General features: G+C 40.7%; 1 protein-coding gene across 1 annotated transcript in view; it reads right to left on the bottom strand.

Annotated features, from left to right (window-relative positions):
• Positions 1-16,971, bottom strand: part of SYNE2 (spectrin repeat containing, nuclear envelope 2) — a 405,169-nt gene that overhangs the window by 60,665 nt on the left and 327,533 nt on the right. The window contains exons 85-89 of the mRNA XM_011978327.1: positions 12,496-12,648; positions 6,095-6,265; positions 5,455-5,585; positions 2,637-2,841; positions 1,210-1,412 (exon numbers count right to left, since the gene is read on the bottom strand). Of these exons, the coding sequence (XP_011833717.1) occupies positions 1,210-1,412; positions 2,637-2,841; positions 5,455-5,585; positions 6,095-6,265; positions 12,496-12,648 (863 nt within the window). The remainder of the gene's footprint in view (positions 1-1,209; positions 1,413-2,636; positions 2,842-5,454; positions 5,586-6,094; positions 6,266-12,495; positions 12,649-16,971) is intronic.

Raw genomic sequence — 16,971 nt, 5'->3', positions numbered from 1 at the left:
AACAAAATAAAATAAATTCAAGTTGTTTTCCACATCCAGAAGTTCACTATTATCTCAAGAATCATAGATAAATATTCAGAAGCCCCCTGATTTTTCACTCTGTGCCTTTGAGCCTTCCTAAATGGACAGATCACCTGCCTGAGGGGACCACATAGAGCAGAGTCAGTGAGCACTCTGTTCTCTCAGTTCCACTAGCTAAATGTGGTTTTTTGTTTGTTTTCCTGCTGGTATTGAGATGTGATATTGGAGCTCCATGGCCTTCTGTGAAGCTTGTTGACAGCTCATGCACTAAAGGCTTTGTAAAAAGTGAATGAAGGCTGAGAGCAGTGGCTCATGCCTATAATCCCAGCACTTTGGGAGGCCAAGGTGGGTAGATCACTTGAGGCCAGGAGTTCAAGACCAGCCTGGCCAATGTGGTGAAACCCCATCTCTACGAAAAATACAAAAATTAGCCAGCCGGGCATGGTGGTTCATGCCTGTAATCCCAGCACTTTGGGAGGCCAAGACAGGCGGATCACGAGGTCAGAAGATCGAGACCATCCTGGCTAACACGGTGAAACCCTAACTCTACTAAAAATACAGAAAAATCAGCTGGGCATGGTGGTGGGTGCCTATAGTCCCAGTTACTAGGGAGGCTGAGGCAGGAGAATGGTGTGAACCCGGGAGGTGGAGCTTGCAGTGAGCCAAGATCGCACCACTGCACTCCAGCCTGGGTGACAGAGCGAGACTCCATCTCAAAAAAAAAAACAAAAACTAGCCAAGCCTGGTGGTGGGTGACTGTAGTCCCAGCTACTGGGAGGCTGAGGCAGGAGAATCACTTGAACCCAGGAGGCGGAGGTTGCAGTCAGCCAAGATTATGCCACTGCACTCTATCCTGGGTGCCAGGTCAAGAGTCTGTCTCAAAAAAAAAAAAAAAAAGTGAATGAAGATATGAAGATATGACAAATCTTCATGCTTTAAGCAGTCACTTCTATGACTCAATTACTTGACTCAGAAATCCAAATAACTGTGAGATCTGAACAGTGTATGTAATATAATACATATATGACTTCTAGAACTAACATCTTCAATAATGAAGAAATGGTTGCTTAAGATCTGCCCATGTGATTGAAGCTAGAACCGTATATGTTTGGGAGCAGCCCGTAAAGCGCTATTGCTTCAAAGGATACAAGGGATTGAGGATGGAATGCAAATGTCCAAGACTAAAACTTGAATGAAAAGAAAAGATGAACCTCAAATTCATTTGCTTTCACAAGCAGCATCTTTTCCAAATAAGCAGCCCTTTGGAGGGAGTGCAGGGGACCCGGGAGGAGCATGTGGGTGCTGGACTCTGTGGGTTGTGGGAGTCGATCCAGGACGCCGGAATTTTGGAGAAAGGCTTCTTTTGTCTTCCGCACATCATGCTGCAGCTCCTGTAGAAGAAAAAGAGATCACAAACACCTCTTCCTCCTTTCAAACCACAATTTCCTATCCGCTGCTGCTCCACCAAAATCTAGAAGAATATTTGCCCTGAAAATGTAGGCATGACCTTCTGTTATTATTATTTATTTTAAATAGCTGAAAAGGCTGGGCTTTCTTGAAATGATGTACATTACTGGCACTTTTCTGAAATTTGTCAGTTCAAAACTAAAAGTGACCACTGACTAATAGAGTTGAGGCTTCTAGTACATAGAAACTGGAGACAACCTGGGTACTCATGTGCTTTATATTTCAGTTGTCAAACAATTTAGGTATCTGCTTTCATGTTTCAAGAATCAATGCAACTCCGACTCCTACCTTAGACTTTCTGATATAAATGGATTCATGTGCAAAAACTATAGAATTTTATTAATTAGGCTGATTTTAAGGCTATTCTGGAAATACTGTGTATATACAATTTGTTTTTTTTAAAATTTTTAAATATCAGCTCAGGTAGAAGTTAATCAGACGTACAGAGTATATCTGTTGGATTCCCACCTAATTAAATTGGCTGCCACTTTTTGATTTGACCTATAGTAGCAGAAGATAGAAAATGCATCAGTTCACCCAGTTCAGAACTAAATAGTATTAACTTTCTGAGCGTTCATTAACAGTAGTAGAAAAAACACCATAGAGGAAATTATGCAAGTTTTTAATATAGTCTGAAATTTACTATACCCACAGTAAAGGCCTAGCAACATGGCACCAAGTTCATGATTATCACCAAACAAGAGATACAACATGTATTATTTTTACAGGGTCACACTCAGTTGATCTTCATGCTTTAAGCAGTCACTTCTATGACTCAATTACTTGACTCAGAAATCCAAATAACTGTGAGATCTGAACAGTGTATGCAATATAATACATTGTTTTTACTTCAGACTTCATATGAAGCTTTTGCCTTAGAGATTTAACACTAGAGAGAAAGCGCAGACTTGGAACGAGGTGATATCGGGTACCCCTTATCCAACTATTTGCTGCCTGGACGTCACCTCTGAGCTACCACCTGGTCCTCCCAGCCTTGCCTGTGTCCTACATGGCCGGCTTACAGCATCTGTCCTGACTGACTTCTCTGTCCCTGTGGTCTGTCTGGTCCCCAGGTCATGGCCGTCCCTTACTGGCCCCGTCTGTTGGGCTGACTTGGCCTTGGCTTTCCAAATGGACTTTGTTCCCACCTTTATGTCCTGCAGGGCTGGGGGCAGGATCTCTGCCAGGTTGTTTCCAGACATGCTGATGTTTGCGAGCTGTTGAAACTTTGCTTCCTGCTGCTTCAGCCTTGCGGTAGCTTCGCCATGAGCATTGCTATAGGCCTTCCAGAGCTGGAGCAGACTCTGGGCCTTCTGCAACTGGTCTGCAACAGCTTGGTTCACCTGAGTCCACCTGTCAGTGCAATGTAAATAACATGACCCTCATTCTCTCCTTTACCTTGTAGCAAAAGTACAATGCACACACTCTACTGGTAAGTTATTAGCAGATGGATCATTAACAAGACACTGTTAAATTTTTAAAATTTTTTAATTTTAAGTTTTTAAAATTAGTGGCATCACCATCATAAAAACCATTATATAAAAAGAAATCCAGATTAGGCTATTTACTTGACTTTATAATATTGCACAAAAACTACAAAATTTATGATTGGCAACAAATACCTATGATGTTATGAATGTTTCACTCTCTGTTTTTAAGGGAGGGGAGTGATGAAGGGAGCTCAAACTTTTTTTTTTTTTTTTTTTGGTACAGACAGGGTGTTGATATGTTGCCCAGGATGGTCTCAAACTCTGCAGCTCAAGTAATCCTCCCACCTCAAGCAATCCTCCTGCCTCAGCGTCCCAAAGTGTTGGGATTACAGGTGTGAGCCATGGTGCCTTGCCTATGAATGTCTCTTTGGCAAAGATGGAGAAAACACTGAACTGTATGCCTGATAAAATGTCTCCACATGAAGAGGCTCCCAGTTTACAGAGATATGCTATCTTTAAACAGGCTTTAACATTGCATTTACGTCAAATAAAAATTCTTTTCTGTTTACACAAATGTTCCTTACATAGAAGTGGAAATAAAGGAAATTGTTTTATTATTCCATATACAGACTGTAGTATCTTGCCTTTCTTTCCTACTTTTTTTTTTTTTTTTCCTGAAACAGGGTCTTGTTCTGTTGCTCAGGCTGGAGTGCAGTGGTGCAGTCTCAGCTCACTGTAGCCTTGACCTCCTGGGCTTAAGCGATCCTCCCATCTCAGCCCCCACAGGTAGCTAGGACTACAGGTGCATGCCACCATGCCTGGCTAATTTTTGTATTTTTTTTGTAGAGATGGGGTTTCACCATGTTACCCAGGCTGGTCTTGAACTCCTGGACTCAAGTGATCTGCCCACGTCGGCCTCCCAAAGTGCTGAGATTACAGGCATGAGTCACTGTGCCCGGCCCATTTAACTTTTAAAAAATATTTTCCCCAAGTTATTAATAAAAGAAAATAAGTAAACTTCATTTTAAATGGCTGTAGAAATGGTCTGCGGGGTTTTCCCCTTTGTTTCCGTAGTTTAATTGCTAAATTCCTTAGTTTAATTCCTGTTTAGTATGGATAGTTAAGATATTTGTAATTTTTGCTATTATGATAATGCTCAGATACAGTTTTGTTCAAAAGGCTTTTTTTCTGTATTTCAAGATATCAGTCTTAGACTAGATTTCTGAGAGAATTATAGAGTCAAAGAATATAGAGATGTAAATATTTGTAAGGTTACGGGAATAAACGGTCAATCTGCTTTCTGAAAGCATTATATTTACATTCTAACATGAAATACATGAGAATGTTTGCTCCACAATATCCTCAACCCTGCTGATTAAAGAATAAAAGGTGCTTTACTTTTATGCATTTCAAAAATCTTATCAGAACTCTTTTAAAATAAGATTTTCCCTAATTATAAATACAACATATATTCACTGTCAAAAAGCAAACAAAATCCCTCCAGATATTTCTTTCTTCTTATCTATCTATCCAACCTACTTACCAATCCATGAGGAAGTTAAAATATGCTTGACATCTCATTTATCTAGAGGTAACTACTATCAGCATTTTGGTATTCTTTTCTTCAGTCTTTTTGCTATGCATGTTTTTCAACATGCCTTCCAACATATTCTTGTGCCAACAAATGAATGTGTATGTGCAGCGTAACAACTGAGTTCCTTTAGCAACAGACTGCCCTGCCACATGTTTTGAGGGTAGCCCTGATATTGTATGTGGAGTCAGATGCATTTGCATGTTCCTCTTAGTCTCTCTTCTCCCCCTCTTCCAATAAAGACTGGATCAAGAGCTAAGGGCACCACCGCAGGGTGTATAATTTGGTGTCCCTTGTTCATTACGTGTTCAAAGTTGATTTACAAGAGAGGCTGAAACTGCACAGAGGAATAATCAGGAAGGACACTTAAGATAGCATAACTCTTCATCCCTATTTCTAATCAATTGGTTGGAGGCCAACTTCTATATCCCACTCATCAAAATAAAAGCCCTGCAATTAACCAGGGCCACACTCCTTAAAGGGAGCTTTCATATCCCACCATAAGTAGTTCATCGAAGAATTCCTTCCAACCCCACAAAGGCCCTCCCCAGTAGATATTCTAACATTCCCTTTCTTCCACCTCATAATGTTTCCAGTGATGTTTGAACATCCCCTGCAGGCTGCCCATCTGGCCCACCCCTTTGTCTGTTTCTGCCTCTGACTTCGAGATCAAACTTGACATTTGGTCTATACCTTCTGTAAGTGAGTACACTGGGTTATAATTAGGCCATTTCTAGACCAATTATACCAAACACGTGTACGAGGGATGTCATAGCCCTCATGACATAGAATCTTACATAGACTAGATCCATCAAAGCAGAAGAGACCAGAATAGGTTTCAGTCATCTCAGAGGAGGAAGAAGACTCTGCAATGCCTATGCCCCTCATTCTTCACCAGCCATTAAGAGGAAGATATCGTCATTCAGATTACATCTGAAAGCATACCTTTTATGAGTATTTTGGCATTTCTCTTCGATTATTTCAGCAACAGAGGGGCAGAGACCTTTGAGTTTGCCAATAACCTCCTGGAGTTTCTCCCAATTCCCTTCGCTGCTCTCAGCTTCATCTTGCAGAGACTAAGAGACATATACAAGAAATTTAAGTTTCAGAATGGCCTGGTGACTTCTAAAGAAGGCAGCAGCTTCTCAACACTTGCTACTATGTAGCAATAACACTCAAATCTTACAGCTCTGATAAACTATTAGGAATGGGAAGAAAACAATGGAGAAGGCATTCTTCATTTGAGGCTGAACTTTTAAGTACTAAGTAATATTAAGTATTTAGTACTTAGGTGTACTAAAAAAAAAAAAAGTCCACGCAAAAACCAAAACCTTAAATTGTGAAATAATATGGACATGGAAAATAAAGATTCGACATTTTCAAAATTCAAACATTTTACAATGTTTTACTGATTTGGCTCATGTGACTTATTTTGGAATTTCCAGTTATTCTTTTGAAACTGCTATTTAACATGCTTTGTGCTTCTCTGTGGGAGGGCACAAACACAGTTATGCCCATTACTCTGCTTCCTCCCATTTGTAATTTCCTGCCAATAATGCACCGTGCCAAGCTCTGGTTAATTTACCTGAAGGTTCTCCACCTGGCATCTCAAGGCCTCCAATGATAACACCACAGGCTTGCTGTGTTCCATGCAGTACCAGAATCGGATTGTCATCATATTCACTTCATCATAGAGTTGATCATAAATCTTCCACTCCTGTAAAACCGACTGCATGGAGGTTTTGAGCTGATTGACCTAGACAAAAAGTGGAAACATACTGATTTAGAAAATCACTGAGAAGACATGCTCTCCAATGAATCTACCATTGTGTCTAATTTAGTTATTTCAACTTGAGAGTATTGAAGGATCATCAGTGATGAACTGAAGGTGGAAAGGGTAGGTCAATGCCTAAGAAAATATCAGAGAAGGCTGTTTTATAACGAGTGAATGAAAATGAGCCCAAAGATCAGAAGGATCAGCACTGAAAGAGTTCAGACTAGGATGAGACAGCCCAGGGAAAGAACACTGGGAGAGTATTAGAATTTATGAGTGCAAGGGTCAGTTATATTCTATTAGCTTTCTGACCTTACGTAACTTATTGAACCCTAGAGTCAGTTTCCTCATCCACAAAACAGAGATAATAATTGAAAACACAAATAAAATAGTGTCTGTGAAAATGCTCTGACAACAGCACAACATTATAATTGTAAGATGCTACCTGGCACTTAAGTCTGATTATTACTATAGAGCAAGCACCAATTGGAGAGGAATATGCTCTACCCAAACAATAGGCAAGTGCCAAAGCAGGAGGCAATGCAATGCTGGGTGTATTTTGTCCACCGCTATGTTCTGATAACGATGAAAAAAGTCCAAGCATTTTGTTGCATATAGAAAATGGTCTCAGATACAATAGAGAATATGTAAAAAAAACTTACAACTCAACGATAAAAAGACAGATACACCAACCAAAAATTGGGCAAAGGATGTGACTAAACGTTTCTCCAAAGAACATATACAAATGGTCAATAAACACACGAAAAGATACTCAACATCCACAGTCATTAGGGAAACCTAAATCAAAACCACAATGAGATATTTCACATCCACTTTGATGGCCATAATCAAAAAGTCGGATAATAATGTGCTGGTGACGATGTGGAAAATCTGGAATCCTTACACATTGTTGGTGGGAATGTAAAATGGTATAGTCGCTGTGGAAAACAGCTAGACAGTTCCTCAAAAAATTACATGGAGTTGCCATATGACCTAACAATTGTACTCTTAGATATACACAGAAGAGAATTAAAAGCATATGTTCACATAAAAACCTGATACGAATGTTCATAGCAGCATGACTCATGAGAGCCTAAAAATGGAAACAAACCATATGTTCTTCAACTGATGAAGAGAGAAACTAAATCTGGTATATCCATACAATGGAAAATTAGTCAGCCATAAAAAGAAACGAAGTAATGTAAGTACTACAACACTGATGATCTTGAAAACATTATGCTTAGTGAAGGAAGCCAGATCCAAAAGGCTATGTAGCATATGATTCTGTTTATATAAAATGTCCAGAATAGGTAAATCCATAAAAAGGTAGACTAGCAGCTGCCAGGGACTGGAGAAGGGGAAAAGTGGGGAGTGACTGCCAATGGGTATGGAGGCTTCTTTTGGAGGTAATGAAAATGTTCTGTAATGAGACAGTGCTGATGGCTGCATATCTCTGTGCATATGCTAAACACCACTGAACTGTACCTTGGAAGGTGAATTTTATGGTATGTGAATTATATCTCAATTTTTAAAAAGGATCTGGGTTGAAATGGAATGTGATCACTATAGTGGCTCAACAGGCCATCTTTATGGGTAGTGTGATGTGAACTTTGGGTACAATCACACGGCTCTGCACTCAGACCCTGTTTTCTGCTTAACAACTACAGGGAAAACTGGCACATCCACGGTGACAGGGAGGCTTCTCAATCTCTGGCCCAAACAGGGCTGGATAAAAACAAAAGCGGATGCTAAAATGTGAGTTTCATGTTGGCAACTATGTGGGCCAAATGTCTTTATAAGGGCAGGATGGCTCAGAAAAAGAAACCAAGTTATTTAGTTAAGAAAATAAAGAAGACGGCCAGATGTGGTGGCTCACGCCTGTAATCCCAGCACTTTGGGAGGCCAAGGCAGGCAGATCACCTGAGGTCAGGAGTTCAAGACCAGCCTGGCCAACATGGTGAAACCCTGACTCTACTAATAATACAAAAATTAGCCAGGCGTGGTGGCGCACACTTGTAATCCCAGCTACTCGGGAGGCCGAGGCAGGAGAATCTTTTGAATCTGGGAGGTGGAAGTTGCAGTGAGCTGAGATTGTGCTACTGCCCTCCAGCCTGGGCAACAAGAGTGAAACTCTGTCTCCAGAAAAAAAAAAAAAAAAAAAAAAAAGAAAGAAAAAAAAATAAAGAGGAAAGGCAAGGAAGGAATTCCTCATCGATGTACATTTTTTGCCAGAAACGATCTCAGATCTATCCGGGTGGCAGCGATAATTCTAGCACAAAGTACCGCATCATCCCAGAGCCCACAGGTACATATCAACACAAGAACTGCCATGGCTCCTGTTGCACGAGGCCTTTGCAGCTTCCACAGATAAAGGTGGTGGAACTTCTGGCGCCTTGAAGGCCTTCTGGCCTTATAATAAAGCTTCATGGAAAAGACATAGTACACATGATTTGAGGGAAAGGGTAAGAAAATCATCAAGTAATTTTCTTTCATCATTCACTACACTAAAAACAAGCCGGAGGAGTATTTTCAAAATGTTCAAACTGGGGTCATCAGTAGGGCAGCATTTATTGAGCACTGCATAGGTATCGGTATTAAGATAGAAATAAATAAGTAGGTGTTATCCCCATTTTACAGACCAGAAAATCAAGGCTTAGAGATGTTAAGTAACCTGACTGAAGATACAGATCAAAAATGGTGCCGCCAGGATCCTTATTTAGGCAGAAACTGCAAAGCCCTTGCTCTTAAACACTAGGTTATATTGACTCTTGTTTACCCCTGGGCTCAAGTAATCCTCCCATCTCGGACTCCCGAATAGCTGGGATTACAGGTGCGTACCACCACACCCGGCTAACTTTATTTGCTTTTTGTAGAGATGGGGTCTTACTCTGTTGCACAGGCTGTTCTTGAACTCCTGGTCTCAAGCGATCCTCCTACCTTGGCCTCCCAAAGTGCTGAGATTACAGGTGTGAGCCACTGGGCCAGGCTTACATTGACTCTTGACAGCTTATAGATGGATGATCTGTGCCTCACGCCTTCTGCATTTTTTTTTTTTTAAATTCATGTACCATACAATTCATCTATTTAAAATGTGTAATCTCCACAATCAATTTTAGAAACTTTCATGACTGAAAAGAAACTGCATACCTGTTAGCAGTCACTCCTCATTCTCCCCCAGCCACTAATCTGCCTTCTGTCTTTTTAGATTTGTCCATTCTGGATATTCCATGTAAACAGAATCAAACAATATGTGACCTTTTGTGACTGGCTTCTTTCGCTTACCATAATGTTTCCAAGATCATTAGTGTTGTAGTATATATCAGTACTACTTCATTCCTTTTATATGGATAGACCACATTTTCTTTATATATTAATTAATAGATGGACATTTGGGTTGTTTACACTTTCTGGCTATCATGACTCATGCTATGAATATTCACGTAGAAGTTTTTGGTGTGGACATGCTTTCATTTATCTTGGGCTATCTATGGAGGAGTGGAATTGCTAAGTTGCATGGTAACTTTACGTTTAACCATTTGAGGAACTGCCAGACTCTTTTCCAACTCCATGGAACCCTGCCAGCAGTTTGTGAGGGTTACAATGTCTCCACATCCACATTAACACTTCTTACTATCTGTCTTTTTGTTATAGCTATTCTAGTGGGTGGGAAGTGGTATTTCTTTGTGGCGTTGATTTTCATTTCCTTGATGGTTAATGACACTGAACATCTTTTCAATGTGCTTTTTGGCCATTTATATTATCTTCTTTACAGAAATGTCTATTCAGATCATTTGTCTTTTTTTTTTTTTTTTTTGGAGACAGGGTCTCCCTGTGTTGCCCAGGTTAGACTGCAGTGGCGTGGTCTAGCCTCATTGCTCTTTCTGCCTCCCAGGCACAGGTGATCCTCCTGCCTCAGCCTCCTAAGTAGCTGGTACTACAGGCACTCACCACCACACCTAGCTAATTTTTTCTATTTTTGGTAGAGACAGGGTTTTGCCACGTTGGTCAGGCTGGTCTTAAACTGCTGAGTTCAAGCAATCCGCCCACCTTGGCCTCCCACAGTGCTGGGATTACAGGCCTGAGCTACTGAGCCTGGCTTGTATCCAATTTTTTCATTTGGTTATTTTTCCTTTTATTATAAAGTTGTGATAAATCTTCATATATTCTAGGTTTAAGTCCCTTATCAAATATATGATTTATAAATACTTTTTTCCCAATCTGTGGTTTGCTTTTTACTTTTTTGATGCTGTGCTTTAAAACATCAAAGTGTTTAGTTTTGATGAAGTCCAATTTATCTATTTTTTTCTTTGATGGCTTACGAGTTTGGTGTCATATCTAGGAAACCCCTGCCTAATCCACGAAGTCATGAAGATTTATACCTATGTTTTCTTCTAACAGTTTTCTACTTTTAGCTCTAATACTTATGTCTTTTTTTTTTTTCAATACAAATGGGGGTCTTGCCATGTTGCCCAGGCTGGTCTTGAACTCCTTGCCTCAAATGATCTCCCACCTCAGTCTCCCAAAGTGTTGGGATTACAGGCATGAACCACCATGTCTGGCCTGCATTTATGCCTTTAATCTATTTTGAGTTAATTTTTGTATATTGTATGAATGTAGAGGTCTAACTTCATTATTTTACATGTGGATATATGGTGTACCAGCACCATTTTTCAAGAAAATGTTTTCCCTCATTAAATTGTCTTAGAATCCTTGTTGAAAATCAATTGACTATAAATGTGAGGGCTTATTTCCGGACTCTCAATTCCATTCCAAAGTATATATATGTCTATCCTTATGACAGTACTATCTGCATGTTTTCACATGCATTATCTCATTTAATTTTCTCTTTATATTTTTATTATATTGTAATTATCTGTTCACATGTGTTTCTTCCACCTGCCTGTGAGCTCTTTGAGGGCAGGATTCATTTATTTTCTTGTTTATCTTTGTAACCCGGGCAGTGAGCAAAGTACCTCACACAATGTACGCTTAACAAATGACTGAATAAGCTCATCCCTATTTTTCTGCTAGATTCCTGGGGGAATGGGGACTGAGGAATGAGGCTGAGTGTTGCCTATGGATTTCGTGCAGGTTATTCCCTATTACCTCTTGGTACAAATGGTTGAAAGTAGATTTTAGTAGGTGACAACCCACAATGAAGGTTCTCTAGGAAACATGGACACATCCGTAATTGATGGTATAGATTATACCAATTGATAGATTATACTAATTGATTGGTATAATCGGTTAGTATTTTTAGTTCTCTTCCTCTGTTGTGGGAAAATGTCAAGGTTGCAATGTCTAGAGATGCCTGAGTTTGCTCTCTTTTGGTGCTCTCCTCCTGGAAGGGGTAAAATGCTGACACTGACATGCCTTTTGTAAGATTATTAGATGTCTTGCCCGCTTTCTTCCTTTATACTCCCTCTTCAACACCATGTAGTGTTTCTTTCAACCTTCAGAGTCCTCCTGGAGCTGACTATGCTCCTAGCTCATAGAGGCTGCAGGATACAGGATCACTTCCTCCCTAAGGCAGCTCCCTGTACATGGAGACACTGGTTCATCACTGTTTCTGTGTATCTTGCCAGGAAACAATGCCAGATACTCTGTTGGGTTTGGGGTATGGAGATATTTATGTCTGTGTAAGTACATTAGACAAAACAAAGATAACTAAGTGGATTTGCAGCCTGTCAATGACGTTGGAATTGGTGGCTTTGCCTCTAATTATTCGGTGCATAAAATGGGACTTGTAAAGCTTCTCTCTAACTTACTTCAATTATTTTTCTCAGCAACTTTTCAGTGTTTGGTATAGAGTCTCCACGAGTAAAGGACGAAAACAACAACAACAACAACAAATAAAATAAAAGAATACGTGGCTGGGCGCGGTGGCTCAAGCCTGTAATCCCAGCACTTTGGGAGGCCGAGACGGGTGGATCATGAGGTCAGGAGATCAAGACCATCCTGGCTAACATGGTGAAACCCCGTCTCTACTAAAAAAAACAAAAATCTAGCTGGGTGAGGTGGCGGGCGCCTGTAGTCCCAGCTACTCGGGAGGCTGAGGCAGGAGAATGGCGTAAACTCGGGAGGCGGAGCTTGCAGTGAGCTGAGATCTGGCCACTGCACTTCAGCCTGGGCAACAGAGCGAGACTCTGTCTCAAAAAAAAAAAAAAAAAAAAAGTGAAGAGAAATAGCACATTTCAAATGAATTCTAGTACCTGAGTGAGAACACTGCTTCTCTTTTGAAATAACCCATCAATTCGGGATGCTGTATCTTCTAACAATGGCATTGCCCCACTCTCCAAAGTCAGATAACTTTGTTTCAACTCATCCAGTGCTTTGGATTTAATTGCAAGTTGACTTTCTGTATCCTGGAAGGGTAACAGGAAAAGGTTTTCAATGCACAATATTAGAAAACAAATAATAAGGTGTCAGAGACAGGTGTTCACTCTTTCCAAGTAAAAATGCCATTAGATTATATAATTAAATAGCATTACATCAAAGACATTTAAATCATAATACTCTTAGTTCAATTACATATGACACAAGTCTGTATTTTAGGAGAATCTAGGCAACACGTCTGAACCATCATGGCAGAGCAGAAAGGATGCTGGTCTGAGATCTGGTCCCCATTCCACGTCTGCCCTGCACTGGCTGTTTGACCAGGCGTAAGTCATCAAACCTATGCGTCTCCATTTTTTCATTTGGAAAAAGTGATGATACCCCATACCATGTGTACCAAGGCCAAGCTGAGAACTCAAATAAAATCACAAGCAGGAAGGTGCCTTTAAACTATGTAGCATCATATAAATGACAGACGATATAACTGTTGGTAGTTCAGTAATAACTTTAATCATTTTCTATCTCTTAGTTTATTAATTCACTCATAAGAGGCACCTTGACCTGGTCTACTCTTTATAGACACATTTTTAAAAACCTACAGGATCCCTCTACTACAAAGGACACCATGGAGCCAGCGGTCCAAAAACAGAGATGAATGAGGCCAGCAGCAACGCTGCCATTCTACTTAGAGGAAGGACGGTAGGAGCTGCTTATTTGTCCTTCTCGGGATTGCAGTTGAAATCCAACTTGGAAAAAGTTTAAACTTTTAAAAAATTATTAAAGCATTACATGCTCATTACAAAACCACTGGAAAACACAAGAGATCTTTGGCATTCAGAGGGATTCATTTTGAATTTCCCTCAAGTCTCCCAATTCACTAATTTGGGACACGCTTCTGCACACTTTCTTTAGCATTACATTTCCATCCAGATGCATGTGTTCTGAATGTATGGCCTCAAGTTAACGACCCTTCGCTCATGTTCTATTTCTCTCTTGAAAATTGCTTAGGATAAGGATCCCAGCTTTTTTTTTCTTTTTCTTTTTTTTTTTATCCTTTGTAAGAATCACTACACAGTCCATAAGGAAAGAGAAACATGAGTGCCTCGTGGGCATGGGGTAGCTGAGCAGGTGGTTGGGTTTGTACCCTGGTGAGGGACGAGCTCCCTCATGCTAGCCTCACAACGGAGCACTGAAATCCAGTCCAGCAAAACTGCCAGATTACCACATGTGAGGAGCCCTCAGGTCACTCTTGGAATGTGGAAATCACAAACTCTAAATCAATGAATGTCAGGGATCTTCTGGACTGGAAAGTAGAAAAAGGGAAAAAAATCTGTTCCATAAGAAACTAGGCTAGGGTTGGGAGTAAGAATGGACGACGAGAGAACGGAGCTGGAGGAATCTTCCACTCTATGACCCTCTATGCTTTTAGAATTTAGAGCCACATGAATATATAGCATATTAACAGAAGATCTCTCACTGTCGTAACCATCCACCCATACTAACATGTGGGTGAATTTATGAAATATTATTCTTCTGGACTGGTTACAAAGGCACCCAGGAAACAAAACGGCTTCTCTGAAATAGCCTTTGCCAATGAGATTCAGTCAGCTGCTACCTCTGTCCATCTCTGCCACCCTAACTCGCTCCCTCACACCCTGACAGCCTTATATATTAGCATGTTTCTTTTATCATAGGTTTAAACTAACTTTTTTCATCTGCAAAGTTATAACTGAAAACACTTTAAGAATATTCAATCACTTTCCTTCTTTCAATTTATAAAACAGTCTCTCCTAAAGGCTCGACTAACTAGAGATTTCTAAAAACACTTATTTACTAATAAGCTGTCATAATTCCCCGATAATTTAAAGGAAACTGATGAGAAATGACTACATAGCAGACAAAAGGAAATAACAACACACACACACACACACACACACACACACAGACTTCAAAAATGGCAGCATAAACAACAGCCATGCTGGGTATGGTGGCTCATGCCTATAATCCCAGCACTTTGGGAGGCCAAGGCAGGCGGATCACTTGAGCCCAGGAGTTTGAGAGCAGCCTGGGAAACATGACAAAACTCTGTCTTTACCAAAAAAAACACAAAAATTAGCTGGGTGTGGTGGCACGCGCCTGTAGTCCCAGCTACTTGAGAGGCTGAGGCGGGAGGATCCTTTTTTTTTTTTGAGACAGAGTCTTGCTCTGTCACCCAGACTGAAGTGGGGGTGATCTTGGCTCACTGAAAACTCCACCTCCGGGATTCAAGCCATTTTCCTGCCTCAGTCTCCCAAGTAGCTGAGACTACAGGCATGTGCCACCATGCCCAGCTAATTTTTGTATTTTTAGTAGAGATGGGGTTATCATGTTGGCCAGGCTGGTCTCGAACTCCTGACTTCAAGTGATCCGCCTGCCTCGGCCTCCCAAAGTCCTGGGATTACAGGCGTGAGCCACTGCGCCCAGCGTGGGAGGATCTCTTAAGCCTAGGAGCACAAGGCTGCAGTGAGTTATGACTGCACTACTGCACTCTAGCCTGGGTGACAGAGTGAGATCCTGTATCAAAAAAAAAACAACAAAAAAAACCAAAAAAAAAGCCACGGCAATAGCAGCACACGAACACCCACACATGGTGGGGTTGCTTGTTTCTTTTGCTCTGCAGAATAATACGGATTTGGCCCAGTAGTCCTGTCATCTGACCTTGCTTCACTGAGGCCTAACCGTACCCTTCAAGTTTCCCAACTCCCACTTCACCGGCAAATTAATGTCTTACTTTAAATTCTAATTTGCTACATATAAATCAGGGTGGAATTAAAAACAATCTTTTGCTAATTATGGAGATTGACTAGAATTTGCAAGTCCTGTTTTTCTATTCTGTGAGAACCAGCGTTAAATATTTTTAAAATATCTAAATTCCTCTGACTTTACCATGAACATAGTTCTTTAAGAAGCTATGCTTGCTTATATATAGAGGCATCAAACTTGAGGGATTAACAACCTCATCTCAAATCTCCCCACTCTAGTCAACTACACAATTTTCCTTGATAATTATAATGTGTCAAACGTGGCCTTTTTCCAGTCACCAATGACTTTTAGAAGCCCTTCAGAATATTTCAAATCCTAATGTCTTCATGTTTCATCAGCTCCAATCCTTAACTTTTCTAGAGTAAAGCCACTTTAGGAAGCTTACCTGAACTGAAGCATTCCACCCTGGGAGAAGTCATTAAAGTATACATCAATCATTTTCATCATTTTCTTTTCCTTTTTTTCAGTTCTTTTCGTTTTGTTTTTTTTTAGAGATGGGGTCTTACCCAGGCTGGAGTACCGTGGTGTGATCATGGCTTACGCTCGAACCCTGAACTCCTGGGCTCAAGTGATCCTCCTGCCTCAGGCTCCCAAGTAGCTAGGATTACAGGTGTGCAACACTATGCCCAAATAACTTTATTTATTTATTTTTTTGTAGAGACTGGGTCTTGTTGTGTTGCCCTGGCTGATTTTGAACTCCTGGCCTCAAGTGATCCTTCTGCCTTAGCCTCCCAAATTGCTAGGATTACAGGTGTGAGCAACTGCACCTGGTCTCATTTTAGTTATTATATGCAAAGAATAGTGAAAAAAAAAAAGAGAGAGAGAGAAATTAATATTTATAGAAAAGCAGCCTTTTAGGTCTACTAATAGATATACTCAAGCAACTATTAAGCACCTATGAATTTCACAGGCAGTGACAGGTATAACAGTCCTGCTGATGTGCCAGCCCGCCTTGAGAAACCCATAGTCTGGGAGAGGACAGACCCGTGGACAGATGAGTCAATACAGTCTCTGACACATGATGCTACGTGGGGTGCTAGGGAAGCCTGTTTTATTTATTTGCTTCCATCTCTGCCTTGTTTATGGCCTTTTACAAAGAGGCATCCAAGAAGCAGCATACAAATTTAAAATAGAAAAAAATGAGCTAAGGAAATGTGGGAGTTGGTAGGAAGGCACAGTTAGTGGGCATGTGGTGAGGGAGAGGGTCAGGGTGCTTCGACTGAGTTCTGACAAAAGCAGAGGAGAACCTGTGTGTGGATGGTGGGGGCGAGGGGAGGTAGGTAGAAATAATTCTGCAATCAGCTGCAAATGTAATGGCACAGAGGCAAATGGGGACTGACAAGGGATGATGCTGGCCAGGCACGTCTGTAAATTTCTTTTAAAGCTCCTTGTCTCAGTCAACACTAGTCATTTTTCTAACGAGCAGAGCGAATGTTAGAAATGGTTTTCTATTGGTAAAATTAATGGATTATTATTATTATTAGAGATGGGGTCTTGCTTTGACACCCAGGTCGAACTGCAGTGGCATGATCATAGCTCACTGTCACTTT

This window comes from Mandrillus leucophaeus, unplaced genomic scaffold, assembly GCF_000951045.1.
Source record: "Mandrillus leucophaeus isolate KB7577 unplaced genomic scaffold, Mleu.le_1.0 Scaffold192, whole genome shotgun sequence".
NCBI lineage: Eukaryota > Metazoa > Chordata > Mammalia > Primates > Cercopithecidae > Mandrillus > Mandrillus leucophaeus.
Note: the sequence above shows the minus strand (reverse complement) of the source record. Positions and strands in the feature narration are given on the sequence as shown.